General features: G+C 36.0%; 7 protein-coding genes across 10 annotated transcripts; 2 read left to right on the top strand and 5 right to left on the bottom strand.

Moving 5' to 3' along the window:
- Positions 1-287: 287 nt before the first annotated feature.
- On the top strand, positions 288-1698 carry LOC9326133 (putative clathrin assembly protein At1g14686). The gene has a single exon (XM_002892775.2). The coding sequence runs from the start codon at positions 430-432 to the stop codon at positions 1453-1455; it is 1026 nt and encodes a 341-aa protein (XP_002892821.1). The 5' UTR covers positions 288-429; the 3' UTR covers positions 1456-1698.
- LOC9326132 (protein BASIC PENTACYSTEINE2) lies at positions 1656-3597 on the bottom strand. Its single transcript, XM_021011556.1, has 2 exons — positions 3355-3597; positions 1656-2871 (listed from the first exon to the last, which is right to left on the bottom strand). The coding sequence occupies exon 2, from the start codon at positions 2860-2862 to the stop codon at positions 2029-2031; it is 834 nt and encodes a 277-aa protein (XP_020867215.1). The 5' UTR covers positions 2863-2871; positions 3355-3597; the 3' UTR covers positions 1656-2028.
- A 294-nt stretch (positions 3598-3891) lies between these two features.
- Positions 3892-5259, bottom strand: LOC9326131 (centlein). The gene has a single exon (XM_002890023.2). The coding sequence runs from the start codon at positions 5007-5009 to the stop codon at positions 4140-4142; it is 870 nt and encodes a 289-aa protein (XP_002890069.1). The 5' UTR covers positions 5010-5259; the 3' UTR covers positions 3892-4139.
- A 163-nt stretch (positions 5260-5422) lies between these two features.
- LOC9328883 (transmembrane 9 superfamily member 2) lies at positions 5423-8109 on the bottom strand. Its single transcript, XM_021011555.1, is given in 8 exon segments — positions 5423-5848; positions 5850-5949; positions 6030-6514; positions 6611-6767; positions 6879-7016; positions 7102-7400; positions 7600-7640; positions 7904-8109. Coding segments are annotated over 8 exon segments (1431 nt in total). The 5' UTR covers positions 7995-8109; the 3' UTR covers positions 5423-5728.
- A 1489-nt stretch (positions 8110-9598) lies between these two features.
- Positions 9599-14282, top strand: LOC9326130 (sodium/hydrogen exchanger 8). Of its 2 annotated transcripts, XM_021011376.1 has the most exons (20): positions 9599-9886; positions 10003-10053; positions 10122-10213; positions 10300-10377; positions 10460-10617; positions 10701-10802; positions 10880-10997; positions 11087-11139; positions 11217-11282; positions 11378-11422; positions 11551-11603; positions 11793-11851; positions 11941-11977; positions 12096-12160; positions 12249-12356; positions 12636-12864; positions 12955-13257; positions 13487-13584; positions 13670-13801; positions 13891-14282. In XM_021011376.1, exons 1-20 carry the CDS (start codon positions 9667-9669, stop codon positions 14023-14025), a joined length of 2202 nt encoding a protein of 733 aa, XP_020867035.1. In that variant the 5' UTR covers positions 9599-9666; the 3' UTR covers positions 14026-14282. The 2 variants fall into 2 exon arrangements, with proteins under 2 accessions (XP_020867035.1, XP_002892820.1); XM_002892774.2 differs by having other exon boundaries at positions 9602-9886; positions 11793-11977; positions 12116-12160.
- Positions 14283-14486: 204 nt separating this feature from the next.
- Positions 14487-18642, bottom strand: LOC9326129 (probable splicing factor 3A subunit 1). 3 transcript variants are annotated; one of them, XM_021011375.1, is made up of 4 exons: positions 18511-18641; positions 16179-18261; positions 15523-16119; positions 14487-14974 (listed from the first exon to the last, which is right to left on the bottom strand). In XM_021011375.1, exons 2-3 carry the CDS (start codon positions 18255-18257, stop codon positions 15862-15864), a joined length of 2337 nt encoding a protein of 778 aa, XP_020867034.1. In that variant the 5' UTR covers positions 18258-18261; positions 18511-18641; the 3' UTR covers positions 14487-14974; positions 15523-15861. The 3 variants fall into 3 exon arrangements, with proteins under 3 accessions (XP_020867034.1, XP_020867033.1, XP_002890067.1); XM_021011374.1 differs by having other exon boundaries at positions 14488-15433; positions 18518-18642; XM_002890021.2 differs by having other exon boundaries at positions 14488-15433.
- Positions 18643-20574: 1932 nt separating this feature from the next.
- Positions 20575-22432, bottom strand: LOC9328882. The gene is made up of 5 exons (XM_021013335.1): positions 22023-22432; positions 21610-21794; positions 21444-21495; positions 21173-21265; positions 20575-21001 (listed from the first exon to the last, which is right to left on the bottom strand). Exons 1-5 carry the CDS (start codon positions 22099-22101, stop codon positions 20730-20732), a joined length of 681 nt encoding a protein of 226 aa, XP_020868994.1. The 5' UTR covers positions 22102-22432; the 3' UTR covers positions 20575-20729.
- Between the last annotated feature and the right edge of the window lie 3357 nt (positions 22433-25789).

Raw genomic sequence — 25789 nt, 5'->3', positions numbered from 1 at the left:
ATCAAAAAATGTATATCATAATGTACAAACAAAGTAATAAATTGACTTGCTCAAACCACACACATTAGTCATTAGATACGATTACAAGTTACAACACTACTGCACTATAAAATTGCATCAAAACAAAATTATACAAACATATAGAGAAACCAACCAAACAACCCTTCTTATCTAATGAACTTATTACGTAATCTATCGGATTAAACTGAAAAATGGAAGATAATAATTTAGTAACGACATCATATATATATATATATATATATATATTTTTTATTTTGATCAAAACTGAGATTTCTTAAATTTAGCTTATCCTTATCTAATTCGTTATAAACCAGCAAATATTTGACATGGAAGATAAACAACACACGGTTTAAAGAAAATTATAAAGCGCGAAATAGAAAATAACAATTTGAAACCACCAAATCGGAGATGAAGCTATGGAATCGCGCCGCCGTAGCTCTCAAAGACGGACCTAGTCTCATCGCTGCGGATGACATTCTCACAGCAGCCGTCGTGAAAGCTACAAGCCACGACGAGCTCTCAATCGATACAGAGAGCGCTCAATTCATCTACCGTCACGTTCTCTCTAGCCCGTCGAGCCTCAAGCATCTCGTAAGCTTAATCTCTTCTCGCGTGAAACGCACGCGAAGCTGGGCGGTTGCGTTAAAAGGCTTAATGCTAATGCACGGCTTCTTCCTCTGTAAAACAACCGTCGCCGAATCGATCGGACGGTTACCGTTCGATCTTTCGAGTTTCGGCGAAGGTAGTTCACGGATTATGAGCAAATCCGGTGGGTTTAATCTCTTCGTACGCGCTTATTTCGCGTTTCTTGATCGAAGATCGATTCTATTTCACGACGGGAATCGTCATCGGTACAATGAAGAATCATCGGTTCTGATTAGACTTGTGATTATACGTAAGATGCAGATTATTGTGGATTCTTTGATTAGGATTAAGCCGATTGGTGAAACCATGAATATACCTTTGATTAATGAAGCAATGGAGAATGTGATTAGTGAGATCATGGAGATTTACGGTTGGACTTGTCGTCGGATTGCTGAAGTTTTACCTAACGTGCATTCCAAGATTGGGAAAACAGAAGCAGACTTGGCGTTGAAGATTGTTTCTAAATCTACGAAGCAAGGAAGAGAACTCAAAAAGTATTTTGAGTTTTGTAAAGATTTGGGAGTTTCTAATGCTCAAGAGATTCCTAATTTCGTGCGGATTCCTGAAGCGGATGTGATTCATCTCGATGAACTCGTAAGGACTTCGGAGATTGATTCGTGTGAGGAAGGTGTGGAGAGAACGGAGATTGTTGTTGAAGAAGAAGAAGAAGAGATAGAGACGAGGCCTGAGTTGGTTTCTGATTTGATAACACTTGATCATGATGAGGAAGCTCCTGCTTCTCCTACGAGAGTAGTTGTTGTTGATATTCCAGATTTAATTAGCTTTTAATTATGTTTATGTTCTGTATTAATTTGGATTGTTGTTATTGTTCATATGGTACACATTCAAATTAATTTCGCGCTAATTTCATTTTACTTGGGACAAATCTTTACTTGGTCTTAGTTGAGGATTACATGTTTTTTTCAACTATGCAAGTACAAATAGAGGTAAATCTGAAAAACAAAAACATTTTTAATTAAAAGAATATCTGTTACAAGTCAGTAAAATGTTTAGAAGGAAGAAAAAAAAAAGTACAAAAAAAATAAATTTCCCTGCAGATTTTTCTCAGACACTTTCTTCCTCAGACACAGATAGACAAACAAACAAAAAACAAAGCAACGTATGATAAAAAGTGGTAAGAAAAACAGAGAACTCTGTTTCCAAACCCTACAACGAAGATGGTTTTACCTGAAAACAGAATCGAACTCAGATTGCAGAGAGAATTTTGAAAAAGGTCACAGAAGATTTGTTGTATATATACATAAACCATCATTGAGAGATTCCATCCCGGAAGAGATCGAAAAAACCGCCGGAAACACTCACTTCTTCTTCTTCATCTTTTTTTACTAATCAAGCAACTAATCATCTGATTGTGACGAACTTGTTAGTTCCATGCCTTGCCCAATGGCTCTTAAGATCAATCGGATTTCCAAAGTTAAACCCATCAGAAGCGAGTTTCTCAAGAACCTTCTTAAATGCGCCCTGACTCATCTTCCTTCCCGAGATCCTTGCTCCACGGCGTTTAGTACTCATCGGTAATGGATGCATCGAGATGTTTGTGGTACAACAAGCAGACTGCCAACCTCCACATCCCCAACGGTAGCATTGCTGGGGAGCTCCAGTGCAAGTGCAGATCGGGACAGGAAGACCCGAAATGTCCATACTCACTCCGTTAATCACCAAATCGACACTTTTCTTAACCGGTTTAACTCGAGAAACATTCGTGTTGTTGTTGTTGCTGTTGCTGTTCTCATCCTTTGGTTTCCTTGGCTTCTTAGCCTTTGCTGTGGAGCCAGCTTTTGCATTGGTCTTTCTCTTCTTAGTCTGAACAACAATCTCTTCTTCCAATTTAACCGGGGTCTCCTCGGTTTGATGATGATGATGGAGATTCATCTGCATCGACGGGGCAGACGAAGTTTCGGGAAGGACATTACCGTAATTAGGAGCGGTTGTAACAGGCAACATATTGAAGAACTTATCCTTCTGTTGGTTAATCCAATTGTAGCTCATGTGGATAGGAGGCTCTTGGTGGTGATATGACCCATTAGGCCCGATCATTAGATTCGGGTCACGGCCAGGTAAAAACGGTTTAGTGTTCCGATCAATGGTAGACATTAGCTGCAAACCGAGATTACCTTTAAACGTAGCAGCCGCTGGTTCATAGTAACCCCAATTGCGAAACCCATCGTCATCCATTTCAAAGATCTACAAAAAATACGTCATTACAAAACAAATTTCAACAAGACAAAACAATCAGAGATTCAGATCCAAATTCAGACAGAACAAAACAATGCAATAAAATCAAACATTTCTATATCTGACTTAAGCTAAACCTCTAAACATTTATAATATCCAGCAACAAACAATGTAAAATCATTAAAAAGATTAGATCTCAGAAACAAAATTAAGGTGGAATGGATATAAACATGAACTCCCAACAACATTAGACATTTAATCCCAAAACCCACATGCAGATCCATAGATCTGGGAAATCCAGAGCAAGATCTAATGAAACAGGACATGAATCAATGGTTAACAAAGCCCAATTCTAAGATATGAAGAAAAGCGGGTACAGTACACACAAAAAGGACCCATCGTATTATAGAAATTGGAGAAAGAAAGAGAGAGGGAGGGAGAGAGAGATGATGTTAGTTAAGATGGAAATGGATTAGGAGAGAGAAAACTTACATGAGAAGAGGGGTTAAACAAAAACGGGGGACTCTTTAAGGGAATTTTTTTGCCCTTCTGGTGAGAGAGGAAAGAGAAACCTGAGAGAGATTGGGGAAAGAGAAGAGGAGGGGAAGAGAGAGGAGAGAGAATTATTATGAGAGAAGATAAGAAAAAAAAGAAGAGAGAGATCTCAAAGAAAGGGAAAGACAGCGTTTTTATTTTAGTCCGACGGAAGAGACAGACAACCCTAAAAATTGTCTCATTTTCTATTTAAGTGTAGGAATACCAAAATGATTAAGAAAGCCATTTGAGAAGAAGACAAAACCAAAGCCCACTCTTTTTAGAAGACATTTTTTGTAAAGCCGAAAGAGATTTGTTGAAAACAAAGAAGATGATGAAGAAGCAATTAGAGAGACTTATTGGACAAATAAAATCATTTCTTTCCTTCCATTTAACGGAACAAGAATCAATTCTTCTCTTTAGAAAAAGTTTAGCAAAACAGATGGCCACATTGGTTAGCCAAATCTATTATACTAGTGGTGTAGAGGTAGACCATTATGCAAATGTATAATTTTAAAATTCAGTGTTTCCAATGTGAGAGATAATGCTCTTAGTCACATACTATATTTTATACATACTGCATTGTGGATAGTCAGAGCTTGTCCCTCACAAACATTCCATTACTTTGGACAATCTCAACAATAACCAGAATTGCTCACTCACTGATATTCATAATTACCATGACAGATTCAAACAAAACCAATCATCAGCACCTTGAATATAAGTTTGGATCTACAATTTCATCAATCAAGAAATTCTTGGCTGCTCAATTCAATCCTCTTCTCGATCGGGCTACTCATCAACTTGAGACTCTTTCTCTTGATGAACTTGTTAGATCCATGGCTTCTCTCTGCACAACATTGCCTCAACAACTTGCGATTTTCTCTATCCAGCTCTCTGTTTTGCTCGCTCACAAGTTCTACCTCTTGCTCTGCTTTAGCAAGATTCAAGATGAGACATTCTTTCTCCTTCTCAATTCTCTTCACCATTGACACTAAAGACACAACCTTTTGCGTTGTTGGCTTTAACTGATCCCATTTTCTCAACAATGTTTGACAACACTTGTCTTCAACGTTAGCCTCCAAGAAGATACGCCCCAATGATTTACTCTCATCTTTGCTAACGAACGATGTCAAAATTGAATCAACCAAACACTCCTCTTCAGATTCGATTCGATTCTTGATTTCATCAGACATTTTTCTAACTTCTTCCTCCAATTCACGAACCCTAGATTCTGCTTCTCTAGCCCTCTCGTCAGTTTCGTTTCCAAATTCCATCAGTGATTCACGATCTTGATGATAAAGAATACATTCTCTTTCCCACTTCTTACACTGATTCACCAAATCCTCGCACTCACTTGCCAATTTCTGATTCTCTTCGACGAATTTCTTCAACGACTGAGCATTCATACTCGCTTCGGATCTCACGAGATCGATTACTTTGTCTTTCTCTTTCAATCTCGAAACGAGAGATAGATATTGTTCACGGAGACGACGCTGAGATTCTTCCGCCGTGTAGAGCTTTTTCTTGAGAGCATCCATGGAGATCGGAAGCCCTAAGGAGTGATCGATTGTCTCTTTGATAAAGTCATCGACTTCTCGCGAGAGATCCATTTTTTTCACGAAACTCAGAATCAACAAGAAATCGCAGACAGAGTTCGCTCGCTGAAGAACTCTTAGGGTTTCTGAAATTCAATAGGAGGAGGATTCGACTTTCAAAATTGAAATCAAAGGCATTAATTAATTATTTGGTCGATGAAACAATTTATAGTTGGGCCGAAATTTTGGCCCATGAAAGTGTACGAAATTGTGTAGGTAATTAAATTTTCATTCTTTCAATTTATTTTTCCATGAACCAATACAAAATCTAACTTTTTGAATCTTTTAATTGGTTCCAAACAAGTACAAAAATAGTAAAATATGCAAAATACATACTATTGGAAATTTCCAATATTTATTTCTTTACATCTTCAAATTATATTTCAGGATATATATGAAAAACAGTTTGGTAAGGAGAAAATATGTGTTTTTGAAATTTATTAGATACAAAGAAACTCGAATTCAAAGGTATTGATAGTCTATTATAATACGTAAAATATATAGAAAAGGATACAAGTAATTTAATTTCTGTAGCCCAAAATAAAGAGAAGAAGAGAGACTCTCCGCTAAAAACCTCTAATGAGAAGAGATGTTTTTAAGAAAATAATCAGACATTGTCTTGTGTCTCTCTTCTTTCTAACAACCTATCTCTTTATCTTCTTTGTTCTAGCAAAATTCGTAAGGAGCCAGAAGCAGAAGAAAACCAACGTGAAAAGATTGGTGTACAGACCTTCTTACTCGCATTTGATCGACCGATAAATGTGACGGACGAAGAGGAGGGCTCCACAGAAGCCGACTGTTCCCAGCATTAAGAAGAGTCCGTAGCAAATGCAAGCCTTGTATCCGAAGAAAAAACGAGGTTTGCATAAAACCCGACATGTCTGATCGTGCATAGTAATAGTATAAGCAGTATGCGTATATAAACAAACCGGTCGATCCACCACAAATGAATGATCTGCAAAATTTGTAGAATCAGACTCAAGGTTTATTGATCAGAGAGAAAAGAATAGAGACGATGAGCTGAGTTTAACGAACCTCCACCACCATTGGTGATCTTCAGCAGCGAGTTGGAAGTAAGTCAAGGCAACGGTTATAAAAGCAGTGACTATGATGAGAATGATGAAGACGATGAAGAGGATGATGTAGATGGTGTAGATCCGGTGACCCCAGACACTAGCGAAAATGTAGTAAAGCTCGATATAGATGGCACTGAAAGGAAGAAAACCAGCCATGGCCATCTGAGGAATAGCACTTCTGTACCAAGGGAGTGGTGGAATCTCACGGGGATATTTGGTTGTACGGCATGGTGCTTGGAACTCCGCTTTGCTGTTTTTACCCGCAATACCACCCAAGACGAGTAAAGGCGATGTGACTAGAGTCCATATAAGGACGATCACCACAATGGTTCCAAAGGGTAATGCAGCAGTTGCAGTGTAGGTGATGGCTACGGTGTTAAGGAAGCAAAAGGTTAGGAATAATGGGCCACAGAAGAGACATCCTGTGAGTAACAAGTTCCTCACCTGCAATAATGTAAGAAAAATGAGAAGTTGGTTTACTTTTGGTTGAAAATGATATTTGAGATAAAGGGATGATTCTCATTATGTGTAAATATTTACCCAGCTTTTTTCTTCAAGTTGGCAGTAGAAAGAGGCGGATGTGTATCCGGCAATTCCAGAAGTGAGAGCGTAAATGACCACCAAAGCGGTAAAGAGTGCTCCTCGGTTGTATGGGTAGAACACTCCAACAAGAGCAAGCATGAAAATAAATATGGTGCTGATGGCATGGAGTAAAAGGAAAAGCTACAGTTAGTTATAGTAAGAAGAAATGCAAATATGGATGAAAGTGTATCCGGATGGAAAAATACTGGAGTTATGTGAGACTTACAGCGTGAACAATTGAGTGCCACTACCGAGGGATGCGGCGAATAAAGAATTGTGAGTAGGGAACCGAAACACATCGCTATGAATGTACTTCCATCCAGTTTCCTCTTGATCATCAGCAGCTTCCTCATCTTGAGCATACCTTTTAATCATTGGAATAAGGTCAGATGAGATAGAAAAATCTAAAATAGTCGACTGTTAGGTATCACAAGTAACTTAAAACTTACTTCATGAAATCATTCTTGAGGACTCGCATTAAGATAGTTGCAAGGAATCCAGCCAAAAGAAGGACAGTGACACATGAGTTAATAATGGAGAACCAGTGGATTTCCAAGTGATGTGGAAGAGAAGAAGACATAGAGTACTTCTCCATTCTTTTCTCAAAAGGAGTCTCGGTTTCCTTCCACTTCACATTGTACATAAACTCTGCATCAACTTCCTTGTCCTCAGTGAGATCCACAAGCGAATGAGGATCCATCCTGGCACTGATCTCAATCACACGGTCCTTGTTGTATAGAATCTCAAACTATAAAGCAAAATCGATTGGATCATATCAAAAACATAGGAATCATTCAATGTAAGATCAAAATGACACCAAATCAGGAGATGTCACTTGACTGATAAATGTAAAAGGTCAAAAATTTAAGCTAATTCAGTTGTAGCCAAGTCCAATTTATCATTAAACAAATGAAATGTGTGATTAATCTAGTAAGATATATGCATACCTGGGATACAGAAGGGAAGATCAAAATACCGATACGTCTCACTGGAATCAACATCGAACAAAACCAAAATCAGTCATATATAGTATTCAAATCTAAGACAGATCCATCACAAAACGAAAGCATTCCAAATGTAGTTTCCTCTTTCACTCTATGGATTTTTTTACATAACACATTTTGTATTGTACTCAAAATATTCAATGTCTCATTACTCAATTCAACAGCAACAGATTCAATAAATCAAATCGTATGTGTAATCAACGATCACAATCTCAGATCTGAAGCTAAAATCTGGGATAAAAGTTACCTTGGATTGTGAAATGGGCCGACCTTGTTGGCGTAGAGAGGAACGGTGTCTCCTTCCTTGTAACGGTGGTCGGAGGCGTCAGATCTGACATGGCCGGCGCCGGAGAAGAGGATAGCTCCGACAAGAAGGAGAAGCGTCGTCGGTGTCCTCATTGCGTTTTCTGCTCAAATCGTGAGATCTGAGTTAATTTTTTTTTTGATTTGAGAGGAGAAAGAAAAATGGAGGAAATAACGACAATATTTATATACCAACAAGACTTCAATCAAACTCGAGTCAGCTTCACTTTTTTTTTCCTAAAAAAAATACATAAAATTATACCATCTCCAACCATAAAAATAAATTTCAATAATTCATAAATTATTATGTGTACATTCAAATTGTATAAAAACAATTGATATGACTTTTGAAACCAGGAGTACTTACTTTATAACAATTGTGTCATTTCACAATATATAAATCATTCATCTAAATTAATTTCGGATATATGGCAAGTGGCAACAATATACAATGCGTTTTTATCATGTTGAGAGATGAAACTTGAAACGTTATATATATATAATTAATTTTTTTTTTTTCTGATAACTCAGGATAGATCCTAGACTTATGGCGGGGCCCAGATTAATTTCTGGGGGAAGTGCAGCCCATGGATAGACCTTCTCTCCGGATATTCAAATGGGCCGAAAGCAAGGGTCCATATCCATGTGGGTGTCCAGAAACAATGTGTTGGAGTTTCACGCAGTAGGTGGATCGAACTTGAGACGTGTTGGCGTATCAAGCCCGTCTCCTTACCACTTGACCACAAGATCCTAGACATATATAATTAATTACATGCACTACATTAGCAAATCATTTTTCCATATGTAGGCAGGGTCGAATTCATTGTTCTGCCAAACCTATTTATCTTTTTGTGTTTTTTCCTCGGTCGATAATCTTACCGCCTGGTGTACATTAACATTAATATATCTAAACTATTTTTTTGGAGATGTGCTTTTAGTCAAGTGGTTAAGTCCATTTGACTCCGCCTTCCCCACCGGAATTCGACTCCACTAAGTCGCGTTACCCCGCGTAATAGGGATTGGCTATGGATCGGGCCTTGTCGATCTAAAGATGTCAAAAAAAAAAAAAAAATCTAAACTATTTTCAAATTATTACTTTGTATTAGTGTTAGATGTCGACATTGATGTTATATTATACATGATATTAGTTTTTGTTGTAGTTGACAAATACTATACAATCAAATTCCTTATTTTGTTTTAGTTGACAAATACTATACAATCAAAATCCTTTTTTAAAATATGGTACGTGCGCTATCGTACGTAATTGCTTTGCATGATCTAACGTCATGATAGAATCATATAAACTATCTATTAAACAATTTAAAACATTCATTATAACGTGCATCGTTTGATGGCATGGATGACTTAAGGTTTTCAATTTTATAAGAGAACTAGCAAGAAAACAATGTAGCCACTTACACACACACAAAAAAAAAAAAAAAGACTAGCGTGGAACATAGTAACAAACAATTTTAAAAAAAAACAAAAAAAAAAACAAAGCAAGTAAGCAACAAACAAAAATGAAAAACCTAGATTGAACCGAAAATAAAAGCTGTAAACCCAATCTTGGTTCACTCTTAAACGAACCAAATACGGTCCGGTCTCGCTCACGGTCGGTGTTTTTGGTTCAGTAAAAAAATTTCCATTGACAAATAAATGCATCATTGACCGTAATTAACGATAATCGTTTGCTTCTTTCTAACGGAGATGACGAGTATAATCGGCGCGACGTTACCGTACAAGTCACCGGAGAAAGCAATTGCATCTTCTTCGTATTCAGCCGAGAACGATTCGAGTCCTGTTGATGCCGTTATTTTCGCGGGAACTTCGCTGGTTCTCGGCACCGCCTGTAGACATTTGTTTAACGGCACTAGAGTTCCGTACACCGTCGTTCTTCTCGTCATCGGCATTGTTCTCGGATCTCTAGGTCTGCTTTATTTGCTCATTCCTTCATGAGTGGGATTTTGATTTGACAAGTGTCTTCAATTTCGTAGAAGATTTAGAAAGATGAAAGTAGTTAAATTTTGGATTTTGATTCTGCAGAATATGGAACTAATCATAATCTTGGGAAGCTCGGCCATGGAATCCGTATCTGTAAGCTACTGTATTTTCTCTTCTCTAAACTGTTAGATTTCGAGCTCTAAAAAATGGCAATTTTACAGGGAATGATATAAACCCTGACCTACTTTTGGCTGTTTTTCTCCCTGCTCTTCTTTTCGAGAGCTCGTTCTCCATGGATGTGCACCAGATCAAGGTTTTTACTTTCATAGAGTTTGTGGATTTTGAGCTACTTCTTCGTCTGTTTTGGTTCCTGGTATTGATTGTTTACTTCATTGGTAGAGGTGTATGGTGCAAATGGTTCTGCTTGCTGGCCCTGGAGTTCTGATTTCTACCTTTTGTCTTGGAGCTCTTATAAAGGTACTAACTTGCTTCAACATTTTGGACTGTGAATAAATGAAATTCCATTGAAGTTACAATTTTTCGAGTTATGCTCTTGTAGCTCACTTTTCCATATAACTGGGACTGGAAAACATCATTGTTGCTTGGAGGACTTTTAGGAGCTACCGACCCCGTGGCTGTTGTTGCTCTGCTAAAGGAGCTTGGTGCTAGTAAGAAGATGACCACTTTAATTGACGGGGAATCTCTGATGAATGACGGGTAATCATGTCAAACTCTTATGTTTAGCATCAAGGTGATGTTATGTCGTTTATGCTCAAGCTTAGTTGTTTTGAAAAATTCAGGGTATCAGTTGTGGTTTTCCAGTTATTCTTCAAGATGGTGATGGGGCATAACTCTGATTGGGGTTCCATAATCAAATTTCTTGTCCAGAACTCATTTGGAGCGTATGGATTATTTTCCTTTGTTAGTGGTATTGTATGTCAGTGTTTTTTCTCCGCTTATGTTGTTCTGGTTTTTTTAGTGTAGGCATTGGTATAGCTTTTGGAATTGCATCAGTTTTTTGGCTTAAATTTATATACAATGACACGGTGGTGCAGATCACTGTAACACTTTCAGCGAGCTATTTCGCTTATTACACTGTATGTCTGTATGCTCTTCTCCAAAACTTAATCTCCAATGCGAGAATCTTAAATCTCTAGAAAACCTAAGAATTTTCTACCATGTACAGGCGCAAGAGTGGGCTGGGGTTTCTGGAATTTTGACTGTGATGATTTTGGGGATGTAAGTCGTGGTGAATTATCCATTCTTTATGTTGTTATCGTGTTAAAAACCCATTGTTCATAAAATAATTGTGATAGGTTTTTCGCTGCATTTGCAAGGACATCATTTAAAGGTGACAGTCACCAGAGTCTGCATCACTTCTGGTATTTCACAACTCAGTGTTCTTTTTTCGTCAAATCAAAGGAAGATATTGACATGTATATATTATAAGTCTATGACTGCCCTTTAACTTCTGTAGGGAAATGGCCGCTTATATTGCAAATACGTTGGTTTTTATACTCAGGTACGAAGTGTCTGGCAAGATTCAAAAACAGAAAGTTACTTGGTTATTATACAAACAAAATACTGCAGTCAATGTTTTATAGCCGATTGATACAAGATCATTGCATATGTTTCTCTTGTGAATTGCAGTGGAGTTATTATTGCTGAAGGCATTCTTAGCGGTCGGACAATATCTTACAAAGGTGCCTCGTCACATTTTTAAGTTCTGAATTTTTTTTTTTATTTTGTTTCTTGGAAGATGTAAACAGATGTTTTCTCCTAGAGTTCATCATGATACATCACTAGTTCCTGATACCATTACCGCAGTAGCTTTCTTTTTGACATATGTTGGGGTTAAGAGGAATATTCATGACTTGTAAGATTCTTCTCAGGAAACTCGTGGGGCTTCCTTTTCCTCTTATACTTGTATGTCCAACTTTCCCGCTGTGTTGTGGTTGGAGTTCTGTACCCATTGCTATGCCGTTTTGGCTATGGCTTGGATTGGAAGGAATCCATCATACTCACGTGGTCTGGATTAAGGGGTGCTGTTTCGCTGTCGCTCGCTCTATCTGTAAAAGTGAGTTCTTAAGAAATGGCATTTCATTCATGCAAGTGCAATATCTACTACTTATATGTTATCTGTTTAAAATATTTTATATTCATGTTCCCATTTCCTTTTCCCTGACATACTCTAGCTCTCGGTCATATGATTCAGCAATCAAGTGGAAATTCATATCTCAGTTCGGATACGGGAACAAGGGTGAGTTCTGAAACACAGTATGAACTACTTTTGAATTTCTTTCTGGAGGCTCTTTTTGTTATCTTAATGTGTTTCAGCTGTTTTGCAGTTTCTATTCCTCACAGGTGGAATTGTTTTCCTAACTTTGGTTGTTAATGGATCCACTACCCAATTCCTCTTGCACCTTCTTCGCATGGACACTTTAACGGCCACTAAGGTCAGGATGTTAGTCCTATATCCTCTTGTGCTGCTACTTTTCAAATCTAAAAAGCAAAGACTTTGGTAGATAATGGAACCTCTGATCATCCATCTTTATGTTCATACATGCAATAGCTTAGGTTTGTGCGTTTTACAAACCGATAATAGGTAGTTAGAGATTGGAATCAACCTGATTCAGAACCTGTCACTGATCCTTCAAATGTACATACAATGTTTGCAACTACTGCTACAGAAATATAATGATTATGCTCCTCTGGTTTGTGTTTTCTATTGACAGAAACGAATATTGGAGTATACAAAGATTGAAATGATGAAGACCGCTTTAAAAGCTTTTGAAAATCTAGGAGATGACAAGGAGCTTGGATCTACTGACTGGCCGACAGTTATAAGACATATTTCAAGCTTGAAAGATTTAGAAGGGAGACAAATTAATCCTCACAATGGGTACGAAGCTGGAAGTCTTGACCCTACTAATATAATGGACATACGTATACGCCTCTTAAATGGTATTTCACAATGCGTAGTAAATTCTTCTCACTGCCAAACTATTGTCGTTCCACAAGTAGCTATTGATTCGAGACTCTAGCATGTATCAGGTGTCCAGGCAGCTTACTGGGAGATGCTTGATGATAGGAGAATAACACAATGTACTGCCAATGTTTTGATGCAATCAGTAGATGAGGCACTTGACCTTGTTTCTACCAGTTCTTTAAGCGACTGGAGGGGTTTAGAACCACATGTTCATTTCCCAAATTACTACAAGTTTCTTCAATCAAAAATGATCCCCCGCAAGTTGGTCACGCATTTGATCGTTGAAAGACTGGAATCTGCTTGTTGCATTTCCTTTGCATTTCTATGTGCCCATAGGATTGCGCGACAGCAATTGCATGAATTCCTAGGTATGCATCACTCTGTTCTGTTATAACTTATAATATCTCTATGTTAAATTCGTTAAGACTCTGCATATTATCTCACAAATAAAGACTAAAATACTGTTATCTATTTCTATCTGATCTGAGCCTCAAATGAAAACCTTTGGTCCATCATTAACCTGAGAATGAGCTTTCTTCTTTATCGCTGCTCCCAGCCTCATCTGTCTCTCTTACTTATAATGTTTTCTTTACACAGGTAACAGTAACATTGCTTCTACTGTAATCAATGAAAGTGAGGGGGAAGGAGATGAAGCAAAACAGTTCTTGGAAGATGTCCGTAATTCATTTCCCCAGGTTTGGAACCATAATACTTTTCTTGAACCCATAAATTTCGTCAGCAATTTAGTAATATGCTGATATTGGCCAAAACATTTGTCAGGTTTTGAGTGTTTTGAAAACAAGACAAGTAACACAGTATGTGCTGAATCATCTAAATGGTTATATCAAAAACCTTGAGAAGGTTGGGCTGTTAGAAGGGAAAGAAGTTTCTCATCTTCAAGATGTTGTTCAGGTACCAATTTGTAGATTCTTTGTCCTCCATGTTTTAGCTACATGATTGAGCTTATCTCTCACACTCTCAGTCTCACTCTCACTCTTCAGTCTGACTTGAGGAAGCTCTTGAGAAATCCTCCTTTACTAAAACTTCCAAATATAGACGATCTAATCACCAGCAATCCTTTATCGAAAGATCGCTCAAGCTTCAGGAGTTTGGCCATTGGCGAGACAGATGCATGAACTGAGACTTTAGGTATCCTTGTCAGAATCAAGTAGAGGAGTAAACCCAGGTTTCAGGACCGAGTCATGAACTCGTTTGTATGCTTATACTCTTCTTCTTCTTTTTATGACCAAAAACAAAAACAGTCCTTCCGTATATTTTTACTTGTTGGTATAGTTTTACTTGTAGATTGTGGATTTGTGAACAAAAAAGTTCGCATTATTTTCATTTTAAACGCATATACACTAAATAATTACGCTTATCAAAGCAAAAAGTATCTCATTATTGCCTCATTCATGGGTTATCCAAAGATTATTTTAGTTATTAATCACACATATAGAGTATAATACAAAAATATGAAAAGTATCCTTAGAAAATAAAATGATTATGGTTACAATCCGAAAAGGAAAAAAACATTAACGAGGAAACAAATCCCGGTCGCTCTTTAAGCCAAAAACGCGTTAACTTGGAACCAAAGAAAGAAAGAAAGTCTACGACCACTTCAAACTCTGAACAGTGTACTTTAAACTAAACCTATAGTAATCACTTATATGCAAAACATATATAGATCCCAGAAATATTTAAATTCCCAAATTATAAATGAATTTGCAATAAGAAGAAAAATAAGAACGGGCCAACGCGTCTTGAGAATTTTCACGCGGTTCTTTTAACTCTCCCAACTCTTCTTCACTATAAACTCACGTCGGCAGTTCCAGCTTGCAGAGACACATCATCATCTCTATTACTAAACCAAACCGAAATAAACCGGGCAGAGAGAGAGGGAGAGAGAGAGAGAAATGGGTGAAAGAGAAGCTTGTCTAGTCCCGAAGAGAGGACAAGTTCTTAAAAGAGTTATGAGAGTTGTCTTCTTTTCTTGTCTTTGTTTCCCTTCCCGGAGAAGTATACAATCATGTCTCCGATCATCTTCCTCTTCTTCTTATGTCACACCTTCTCTTGAAACCATCAAGCCTTAGGACATTTATAGGACCAAACCAAACTCTTAGGATGATATTAATTTCAAAACCCAATTCTCTTTTTTTTTTATTCAACTTGTTTTGTACCAATAAGTCAAAGACCATAAGCTCTCAATGCATGGTCTCTGAATCACCAAGATGGGTATGGGTCATTTCAGAATGTTGTAATAGTTCATGTATAAGCTACTTTGCTTTTGTAACTTTACTTTTCTTTAGTAATTCTGAATTTTCAAAACACAAACTCGAAGTCTTTTTCAGTTTTTCTAATTTTCTCATATCATTTCAAGCTTACCAATCTTATGTAGCCTTGTTCAATACTACAAGCATTATGGACGATATTATTTATAATCCTCTTCTCATACTCTACTCTAAGCCGTGTTTGGAAACAAACTTAGCCGAGACAAAGAGTTCTGGTCTCTGGAGGTGACAGCATCAGAGTAGAACCAAACATTTTCTACAAGCAGAGGAGATAACCTATGTTTAAAGCCTACAAGGTTCTCAATGTTTCAACTAACATCTTAACTGTTCTAATTGCGTGTGTACCTTCGACAGTGATGAGCCTTTCCACGCAAAGCTGCATCCTCGTATCGTACCTACAAAGAAGAGAAGCAAAACTTCACTAAAAATGCAGAACAACAGTAAAAACGCACAAAACTAAGTATCAAATATGTTCTTTTAAGATTACAGAGCAAAACGTTGCCCCAAAACTAGCTGCACAACCAAAACACACCTAAGTCAGTAATAGTAGAGATATAATGAGCCAAGAATAAAGAGGTGTGCATAAGAGAGCAGTACATATAGCTTTGGACACCAATAAAACCATCTATTAAAGAAGAAGAATTAAGAGATTAAAAAGCATTTCCCTGTGTCCACCAACGGTCTCTATCTCTTTCTCCCACCACGTTCTCTCAAAGACAGTGTAACGATTTCTCCTGCTCCCACATTGTAATGTGCAAGTGACATGTTGTCCTTTAAGAATCCAGTTTTTCCACTTAACTTCTGTTTGTTTGCTGGAATTTGCATCTCCCCAGCTATTTTCTCCTTCAAACTTCCCACGTTTTCAGATAACGACTGCACTGTGATCTCCATGACTTGTCCATCATTCTCGTTTGGCTTAGAAACCCTGATTGTAGCCGGACCCTGAAAATATGTAAAACAGGTAAGATACAACTCAGACGAAGGAAGAAAGAAAATATTACCGGATGCTGAGCAAGAAACTGGTCTTCTGGAACAAGGGCTGACTCATCGAACTTTTGTCTCTTTGTCTCTGGCTCCTCAGGAAGAGGCGGTGGTGCCTCCCCGGGTGGTGGTGGAAGAGGCATTTCAGGCATAGGTGGTGGGTGCACGTGCATCATCCCCATCGAATGCGGTGGAAGCTGACCATAAGGTTGAGCAAACTGAGATCCCGGTGGAGACGGCACATGCATAACAGGCTGCATTTGTGGTGGTCGATTCATCATCATCGAAGGGTGTCCATGTGGCCCAGTCATAGAGAGGTGGTGTTGTTGATACATGGGCTGCATCATTGGAACACCTAATGGCCTTGGTGCACCAAGGTACTGAACAGAAGGAGAAGGACGAGGGAGGTTCAAGGCGAGATTAAGAGGTGGTGGCAATGGCCGGACTGTTGGGACACCTGGTCGAGTAGGAGGAAGAGCGGCTGGACCAGGGAAGCTATTGGGATCACCATAAACTCCATCGCCTTGCTCTCCGTTAGAGTTCTGAGTCAAGGCTTGGTTTGCTGTGCGACCAATACTTCCAGTGTGACCATCCCATATTAATTGTTTTGGTTGCTCATCTTTCTTCTCAATCTCTGCTTTTACAGCATTTGAGACTTCTTCTTCTGTTGTTCCAAAGATATCAGGACGCAGGCGGGCCAACCCAACTATGTTTTTAGCAATCTCATCATCTTGTGCAAGTGTGGTCTCACGAATCTTAGCAAACATCCGATCTTTCTGCTCTTTGAACTTAGGATCGATAAGTGAAATCCTCATGTGCTCAGACATCTCGGTAATGGGAATGAGCTCACCAGTAATTGGTGATATAACAACTTTACTCGAATCTCTCTCTGTCAAAAACCTATCTTCTGGCCTCTTCCAGTTCTTAACAATTCTCATTGGTGCTTCTTCACAGTGTACATTTTCAATCTCCACAGAGCCAACATACTCTTCTAGGTTCGCTGCTCTCATTCTTTCTGCAACAAGCTTAACTTCTTCTTCATCCATTTCCATTTCAACCGCCTTTCCAGGCTCAACAATTTCATCTTCTTCCATGGCAGAAACTTTGCTCCTCCTTATAACCTCCTCAAGTGTCATAGGCACTGGCAACTCTTCATCTTCCTCGTATACAAATTCTATCGACTCAACAACTGCAAAATCATGCCAATCTATCAAAACCATCTGCACTCTCTCCTTCTCTTTCTCATCCTCTTCTTTCTTCCTCTCCTCCTCCTGAGAACGATCCCATTCAAGCCGATTCAAACAACGCTCAAGAATAATCGTCAAATCAGCGACACTCTTTCTCAGCTTTTCTTTCAAGTCTCTGGGAGGCATCAATACTTCTGAATACGCATCAACCAGAGAAGTGAAAAAAGTGAACATACTATGTGTTGGTTTCATAAACTGAAACTGAGAATTGTTCATCTCTCTACTCATCAGTCCCCTTAAAAATGATTCCCCATTCCGCGCCACAAACTGCGCTGTATGCTTAATAATATCAAGCTCCTCCTCCATGATCCCTATAGGAAGTCTAACTGTATACTTGTCAGGTTCAGGAGCTTCTAAAGTCTTACGAGGAACCCTAAATTGATCCTGAAGGTCAGGTTTTGCATGAGACTCATCAGCAGAAGCAGCAGGATCAAGTTGGGGATCTTCTGTATCATCAAAATCAGTACCTTGAGCTCCGTCTCGAATCTGAGCACAGTACTCAGCGATCTTGTGCTGGTAAAAGGCATGATAAGGATTATCACTTTTCAAAAAGTTGAAATTAGGGTTATTGGCTTTCTCTGTTTTAACTTTGTTTTCAAACTTTAAACCGTTTTGCGAAACAAAATGAGCCGTTGTCTCGACGATTTTTCTGATATCAGGAGGTGGATAAATGATTCCGATCGTCTTTGTATGAGTAGCCACAGCTATGGGAGCTTGAATTGAATTGTTTTGCTCTGTTTGCAACTCTTTCTCTTTGATTTCTTCATCCGTTAATTGCGACGGAGGAAGTGGACCTAGGTTACCGTCAGCAGGAGGAGCCTCTAGTGGCAGTATCTGCATCGAATTGAACATTTTTCTGCAACCAGCAAAAGGAAACACATTAGCATCAAATTCTGAAGAAAAAAGGAAATTAATATCAGAGTTGAGTATACTTGACCTAATTCATAGGTTTAAATCTGCCCTAGAAACTATCTAATCATCTGAAATAGGTTGATTAAGCGGGAAAAAAAAATCGTAAGAACCATAATTTATTTCGGTTGGAAGAAGGCAGAATCCTGAAAACCAAGATACGAGACTAGGCTTAGGAGAGAGATAAGAAACATACCGTATACCTCAACAGGTAAGGAACAGAACCGCCGCGAGAATCGCCGTGACGTGGAGGAGAAGCGTAGGACGGAGCAAATTCGTGATCTAATTCGATGGATGTCGATCTTCGAGGAAAGAGAGAAAGGGCGTCTTAGAATTTTATATGTATCGTATTATATTTGTTGTTCGGCTTTTACTTTTTGACTTGGGCTTACAATTTGGTCCATATTTAATTATTAGACCGACTTAATCATGCAAGGCTTCATGTAGTAAATGATTTTTTTTTTTTTACGAGGCATCATTTACATTATTAAAAATTTTAAACATTTACCAAATTTCGATCTATTTGTTGTAACAAAATTTCAAATTTTAAAAACAAAAATTATTATAAAAAAAAATATTGAGGAAAGATGATGATGATTCAAAAAATATTATTGTTTATTAATTTTAACCATGGTCTACCGACATGGACCCAACTTACCCACTAAGGTCTAAGGTCAAAAAGCTAGGTTGGTCTTGCTCCTTTGGAAAGGAAAAATAATGGTAAAGACCGGTAAATTAGTAGTTAAATGTCCCATTTAAATTCAAGAAATCTAACAAAGAGACAGCATTAACAATTGTTAATTATTAACCAATCCACGTCAGTAACCACCTAAAAATGTGTTTTGTTTTTCCCACATGCTAAACACTTAAAAGCATTACTAGTACTGACTACAGTACAGTACGAGTGCTTGCTTTTCTTTGTCCCGTACATAAAATGCCGACAAACGTCACATTACATAAACAGAACGTCATGTATCTGACTGTGCAAATCGAGCTGCGTCTACGACGTTTCAGGCCCATAATATTAAACTAATTATATTTTTTTGGTATCAATGTTAAGTTAAACTAATTATATTTTGATGGTTTAGTATAAAACAAAATTTGAAGTAAAACGTTGTTCTAATTTGAAATTCAAATTTTCTTAAACAAATGATTGATTGTACATGTTGTAGTTCAGAAAAATGTAGTAGACGCTTGACAAACTAGATGCATTTTTATTGATGAAAAAAACGATTTTTCTTTCCTTGTTGTACTTATTATTACTCATTCCGTTTCGTTTTAGTTGTCGTTTAAGTTTTTTTTACACAAATTAAGAAAAACATTAAATTTTCTGTTTTACCCTTTATTAATATATTTTATAAAAAAATTTCATTGGCCAAAACATTAAAACAGTAGAGATAAAACTGGAATTTTCACCTAACATTTGCATTGAAAACCTAAAACGACAACTATTATGAAACAAAATTTAAATCCTAAAACGACAACTAAGGGTCTGACTCGTTAAAAAACCAGAAGAAATGAGAAGAAAAAATAGAGGAAAAGAAAAGTCCCATCAAGAAGAAAAAAGAGTTCTAGTTGTTTACGAGATGAAAGAATTCTTTTGTTGTAGTTACTTTTTGACAATTTTAGAAGAAAAAGTTTTCTTCTAATTTTTTTTTTAACTGGTATATAACTGAAAAATTTTTACTTCTACGTTTTTTTTTTTCTTCTATTGTAATTAACCAGTCATACTTTAAATTGAAACGGAGAGAGTACGTAATAATCAATAATCATCAAGTAGTTTGAACACACAGGTCAGAAAGTAATGATTTGTTGCGTAACATCATATAACCCATCTTCGAGAATTTCATGATAAGGTACTAAATACTCTCTCTTTTTTGTTTGTATTTGCTTTTCAACAAATTCTTTTCTTTTGCTTTCATTTCTTTACTATTTATTCTTCTTCACGCTTCGTCTTATTTATGTGGTGTCTACTGAATATTTATTTTACTAAAGAACAAAAGGGTTTGCTAGGGGGAAAAAGGGTAAAGAACAAAAAGCACGAACATGCAAAAAAAAATAATAAATCAAAAGGAAAAGAAAAAAAAGAGTATTCAATAACATACAAAATCTTGATTTTTTTTTTTTTTGGTTTAGTAGAGTTTCTAAGATAATCTTGATATTCTTTTTCTTTCTTTTTTTTAGTGATAATCTTGATATTTTTTTTGAAGAGGTTTCAAAATAATTAAAAGGAAGGATTTTTTTTTTAAATGGAAAAACATATATAACAACCTTTCTCATTATATACAACAATAGGTTTGAACATGTCAACCAATGATTAGTCATTTTGCAACATCTCCAATATCTCGTGACATATATCATCCCATAGTTCTTATAATAGTAAATGTGCCCCTCTAATTACCAATATTACATATATCATCCCTTAGTTCTTATAATAGTAATTGTGCCCCTCCCTAATGTTTGTATTTTCGTGAAAGCAACCACGGCTTTGCCTGATAGACCCGGTCCATCTGCAGAGACACACGGACGGCATGCAAAATCTCCAACCGGATGTCGAACCGGCCGAGCCGGTGGCATTAGAATCCTCTTATTAATGTCATTTAGGGTTACGTCTTCTTCTCGACCACCTGGTTTCACCACTCCAAATGGATACACTACCCTCTTCTTTTCGTCATAGTCATTCTTCTCTGTAATGCGCAAGTGTTACATTAGTGTTTATATAGACCGGAATTTATTTATTTATTTTTATTAACGCGATATATTAGTGTGACAATTACGCATAAACATAAATCCACAACGAAAAAATGGATATGATCCCATATAGTACACTTCTTTGGAAGATAATATAGAATGCTTACTTGACATGGACGAGGATGGTTCGAAAGAGTTTTTTGCACAAATTGAAGATTTTCCTTCTGAATATATATCGATGGAAGAATTTGGAGATTCATCTGTTTAAGTATATGAAAATTATGTTAAAAAATTATTCATCAAGATTATCCAATTAGCTTACTATTATATTAAAACTGCACTGATATATTGATTTATATGATAATAATAATAATAAATACTACTAATATTTATGCTCCAAAGACATATGGGTGATAATAATAAAGAAGTAGGTCTCACCTGCAAACTGACTACTCGTGCAACTATAATTCTCAGACAGGCCCCAATGATTCTGCATTATTATATTCCACGATCAACAAAATCAGTTTCATAAGAAATAAAAAATAGTAAAGATATAATTACGTAAATGACGAAAGAAAAAACAGAGTAGTAATTTAAAAAAAACCTGAGAATGGTCTATATCATAATTTGGTTTGTCCTCGGCGCCGTTGAAGGAAAGACGTCTCCGTTTGCCTCTCCCACTGAATTCGATGAGTGCGTCTTCAAGGTATCCCGTGGAAACGTCCCCGATTTCCATCTCCGGCGAACAGAATATATTCTCCGGCGATTCATCAATGATCCCCCATGCATCTACAAGTACATTGCATGGCCAAATTCATCCCGTTATGTGTGTGTGTGTATATAGAAATATATATTTTAATTGAATTTGTTTTAAATTACTAGCACAAATACTTTCATCTTTCAACGAAGGAATACATTAATTTGTTTGCAAGAAGCCACCAACAAACTTAACATAAATCATATCTATAAACATACATAATTAAAAGAACGGTAATACAAATATGTTGTTGTCCGTACCTAGATTGAAGTTTTGGTTGAAGAGTGATCCAAGGTTATGGAGATCCCAAGAGGGGAGAGAGTAGGAAAGCTCACTCATTTTTTTAGTGATTTGTGGATTGACTGTGAATGTGTTGAATTAAGGGGAGACCATGTGCCTGCCTATTTATCTTGGTGGGTTGTGAGTAAAAAGTTAAATAAATTTAAATAATTCAAATAAAGAATAAAATGAGAAACAAACGAGAGAGGAAAAAACAAGCTAAAGCAGTGGAGAGAATTTAGTACTTAACACAGTCAACTGTAAAGAAAAGATAAGAACAATAATGGTTGGATAGTGTGTGCCCATCAGGATCTATTTCATACAAAATAATATAAATTTTTAGTGATTATTTGTGAGATGTTGATAATGAACATTTTTAACCGCATTTTTTACAAAAATATAATTTTAGTTTTTAAATATGATTTGTGACTAATTAGAGTTAAACAGAAAAATCCTTGTTTAAAAAATCGTTAGGCGCTAGTCGGGCGTTAGGTATGGGTCTAGCGATTAATCGGAAAATCGGATTAAAATCGGAGATTAATCGGGGATTAGTTTTAGGATTATTTTAATATTTTAAAAATATATTAATCAAATATTGTTTTCAAAATTGCAGTAAACACATAAAACTGTATTTTTGAGATTAATTTTTATGAATTTTATTATAAATTTATGATTTTTATTAAAATTTGAACATTGTAAAACATCACAAACTCCCAATTTAAATGATTAAATAACAAAAATAAAAAGTTTTTTATATTTGGAATCTAAAAATAATCAAGATATGTAAAATTAGACGGAGAGTAATCGGATTAGGCAGGAAGTAATCGGATTAGGCAAAATGTAATCAGGTAACTGATTTCTTTAGGAGATTAGTCATTAATCGAGGCAGATAGGGTGGGCCTAACGATTAAGCGGAGAGTAATCAGGATAGGCGGAGATTTTTAGAACAGAAAAATGTGTTCGATATTTAGATGAAGTCTGCTTTACTTAATAAACGAATCTCTCATTCGTTTTGTAAATTAATTTAAAATTAATCCCACAAGCAATTGAATGATCATATATTTTATACGTGCATATTTTACTAGCCAAAGGTTATCTAGTCCAAATGTATTTACATATATATATATACGATGAGGTATACAAAGACAAACTATGTGTCAATGAGAAATGAATTGATATTGACCAATATGTAAATTAAAACAAAACTGGAACAAATGTAAACTAAGTTTTGAAATCTGAGTGGGGTTAGGTAAATGGGGGACTGAATAATGGCTAAAGGCGATGAAACTATCATCATGATGTCTATGTTCTAATGCTGCTCATGCATGTTACTCATGGAAGAGAGAGAAAGTGGTAGATGCATGATATATTGATTTAGTCGTGTAATTATGTATTTTTACAACAAATATATGAAAATTTGGTTATTTTGTGGTTTAATTTGTCCATCTATTACATGAATGATAAAATTTTAATCATAATTATCAGATTATATTATGGTTTAATGTCCCAGTTTACTTTATCGTTTGGTTTACCATGTTAATCTTGGTTTAGGTATTTGTATAAGAAACATACATTGTTTATTTTCAATTTAATGAAGCATAATCTTTAAACAATGAAAAATTTGTTACATCTGAAATGGTATAAGAGCATTTCTTCTCCTTCATCATGCTTCATTCATCTTCCGTAAACTTAATTTTGTTGGTAAAAATAATTATGATGAGTTTAGAATTCGTAAGGTACTTATCGCGCCAATTGGAATATTGTCCTTCCACTTTGAATTAGACTGATAGTGTGTATATATACGACTTTATATAAGCAAAACCAAGTTTTTTTTTTTAATATAACCAACCAAGTTAATCGACTAATCGTGTGTACATATATACGAAATATATAGTTGTTTAACTATCATAAAACAAAACGGGTATAGTTGTTTAACTATCATAAAACGTTATATATATAAAAAAAAAGTCGTTCAAACCAATCAGGGTTTTATATAATTGATTTAGTTATAAAATTATAATTTACCTAAATGAGATGTGAAACTTCGTTGCATGCATTGATTAATCCCACATTCAACCGTATTCTGCTTAAATTACAAAATTCTACATAGAATCTAGCTATGTAATCTTTTTTTTTTCTTTTTTTTTAAATCTATGTAATCTTCATTGATGTGAAATGTTTTAACATTACAAATAAACAATGTAATAAATACAACGACGAGATGTACTAGTTTGGTAAGATGGGTTATCAAAGTCATGCGTGTTCTTTACAAAAAAAGTCATGCATGTTGACAAAAAAAAAAGAAAAGAGTTCAATGTTACACATAAGAGGATTTCAAATTTGCAGCTTTATCTCCGTATGTATTATTCTTCAAAGCAAAATTTGCTTTCTGATTTGGTGAACGACCTGTTCTTCTATTATTAGGTACTTTTTTCCTTAGATTTATATACTTTCATTTCTTCTCCATCGTGGGGTCATGTCATATCCTATCACGTTTAGCATTACTTACCTCTTTTTTTTTTTTTGTTATTTCTATTGATGAGAATATATATATATATATATATATATATAGCACAAAGCAAGCACACTAATTCTACTAAAAGCATGACAAGAAATCTAGTGATTATAAGATTATCGAAAGTTAATTGGGTCTGACTGGTGAGAGAGAACAGGAAAAGAAGTGAGAAGAATTTTTCTTTCTATTAATACGTAGAAGAAAAGTTTCTACTCATAAAATAAAAATTCATTTGATAACAAAAAAACTTTTCTTCCAATATGATAGGACCACGTGATATATTTTTCTTCTATGTAGCACACCAGTCACAGCCATATATGACTTACGTACTTTGCATTTGTTTACAACAAGAAGAGAAAATAACTTCGCATTTGCAATAATGGGACAAAATATGAAAATATTAAAAAAAAAAAAATTAAAATATATAGATTACTTGTCATCGAGTAAGTATGCTTTTTCTCGATTGCAATGCATATAGCCGGCATACGAATTTTCAGTGGGGTCGAATGTAGGCATGCCGGCGGGACCCAATTGGAAAATTAGAAAGATTGCAACCGTATCATTTGTGGGGGCTCTCTTCTTTAAATTCGAGTTTGAATGGTCCAACACACACAAATTACAATATATATATTGGTCAAATTTGATGATTGCAAATTTTGCATCCAGTTGGTTTTCTTGACGGTGATCCCTAGAATTGAGAAATAATTAGTTGATATTTTGGAAAAGAATTATAAACGTATATACGGAGTTGTGATTTACATATATTTTCCAAAAGTTTGGCAAGTTTAATAATGATCAAATAACAAATTTTGTATTTGATCATGGTAGTTAAGCTTTTTTGTTAATAGTTTCCAAATGTTTATTCAACAAGACTACCAATTGTAAGCTAACCACATTGGCCATCATCAAACTCGTTAAAACTTTACTTGTCTCAAAAGTTTATGAATCCATATAGATGTTAGTTGGTATTCAGAAATAGTTGATTTTGTAAAACCATATTTAAACTATTTCTTTCCATACGTAGCATTGAAAACGTTACCAATACAATATCCAATATTTAGTATATATAATTTCAAATTTTAAACGGTATGATGATTGATCCATGATATATAAGCCTCTTTTATTTTGTCATGGGTCCGAGTAGATTTTTGATATCTTATGTTGGCGAATCCTGAGATTATTTTAAACAAGAACCATTTACGACAAAAACAGGAACCATTTAATTAGTGGGGG

The sequence above is a fragment of the Arabidopsis lyrata genome (assembly GCF_000004255.2).
Source record: "Arabidopsis lyrata subsp. lyrata unplaced genomic scaffold ARALYscaffold_1, whole genome shotgun sequence".
Classification (NCBI taxonomy): Eukaryota; Viridiplantae; Streptophyta; class Magnoliopsida; order Brassicales; family Brassicaceae; genus Arabidopsis; species Arabidopsis lyrata.
The sequence above is the reverse complement of the archived record's forward strand: the minus strand, read 5'-3'. Positions and strand labels throughout refer to the sequence as shown.

Bases quoted from the DNA above. Each gene is read 5' to 3' on its own strand.
- LOC9326133 (XM_002892775.2), top strand. From the start codon at position 430: ATGAAGCTATGGAATCGCGCCGCCGTAGCTCTCAAAGACGGACCTAGT.
- LOC9326132 (XM_021011556.1), bottom strand. From the start codon at position 2,862: ATGGATGACGATGGGTTTCGCAATTGGGGTTACTATGAACCAGCGGCT.
- LOC9326131 (XM_002890023.2), bottom strand. From the start codon at position 5,009: ATGGATCTCTCGCGAGAAGTCGATGACTTTATCAAAGAGACAATCGAT.
- LOC9326130 (XM_002892774.2), top strand. From the start codon at position 9,667: ATGACGAGTATAATCGGCGCGACGTTACCGTACAAGTCACCGGAGAAA. The intron at 10,618-10,700 runs GTAATCATGTCA...TGAAAAATTCAG, and splicing joins GAATCTCTGATGAATGACGG to GGTATCAGTTGTGGTTTTCC. The intron at 12,161-12,248 runs GTGAGTTCTGAA...GCTGTTTTGCAG, and splicing joins GTTCGGATACGGGAACAAGG to TTTCTATTCCTCACAGGTGG.
- LOC9326129 (XM_021011374.1), bottom strand. From the start codon at position 18,257: ATGTTCAATTCGATGCAGATACTGCCACTAGAGGCTCCTCCTGCTGAC. The intron at 16,120-16,178 runs GTAATATTTTCT...ACATATTTTCAG, and splicing joins AGTTTCTTGCTCAGCATCCG to GGTCCGGCTACAATCAGGGT.
- LOC9328882 (XM_021013335.1), bottom strand. From the start codon at position 22,101: ATGAGTGAGCTTTCCTACTCTCTCCCCTCTTGGGATCTCCATAACCTT. The intron at 21,266-21,443 runs GTGAGACCTACT...ATACTTAAACAG, and splicing joins CACGAGTAGTCAGTTTGCAG to ATGAATCTCCAAATTCTTCC. The intron at 21,002-21,172 runs GTAAGCATTCTA...TGCGCATTACAG, and splicing joins ACCATCCTCGTCCATGTCAA to AGAAGAATGACTATGACGAA.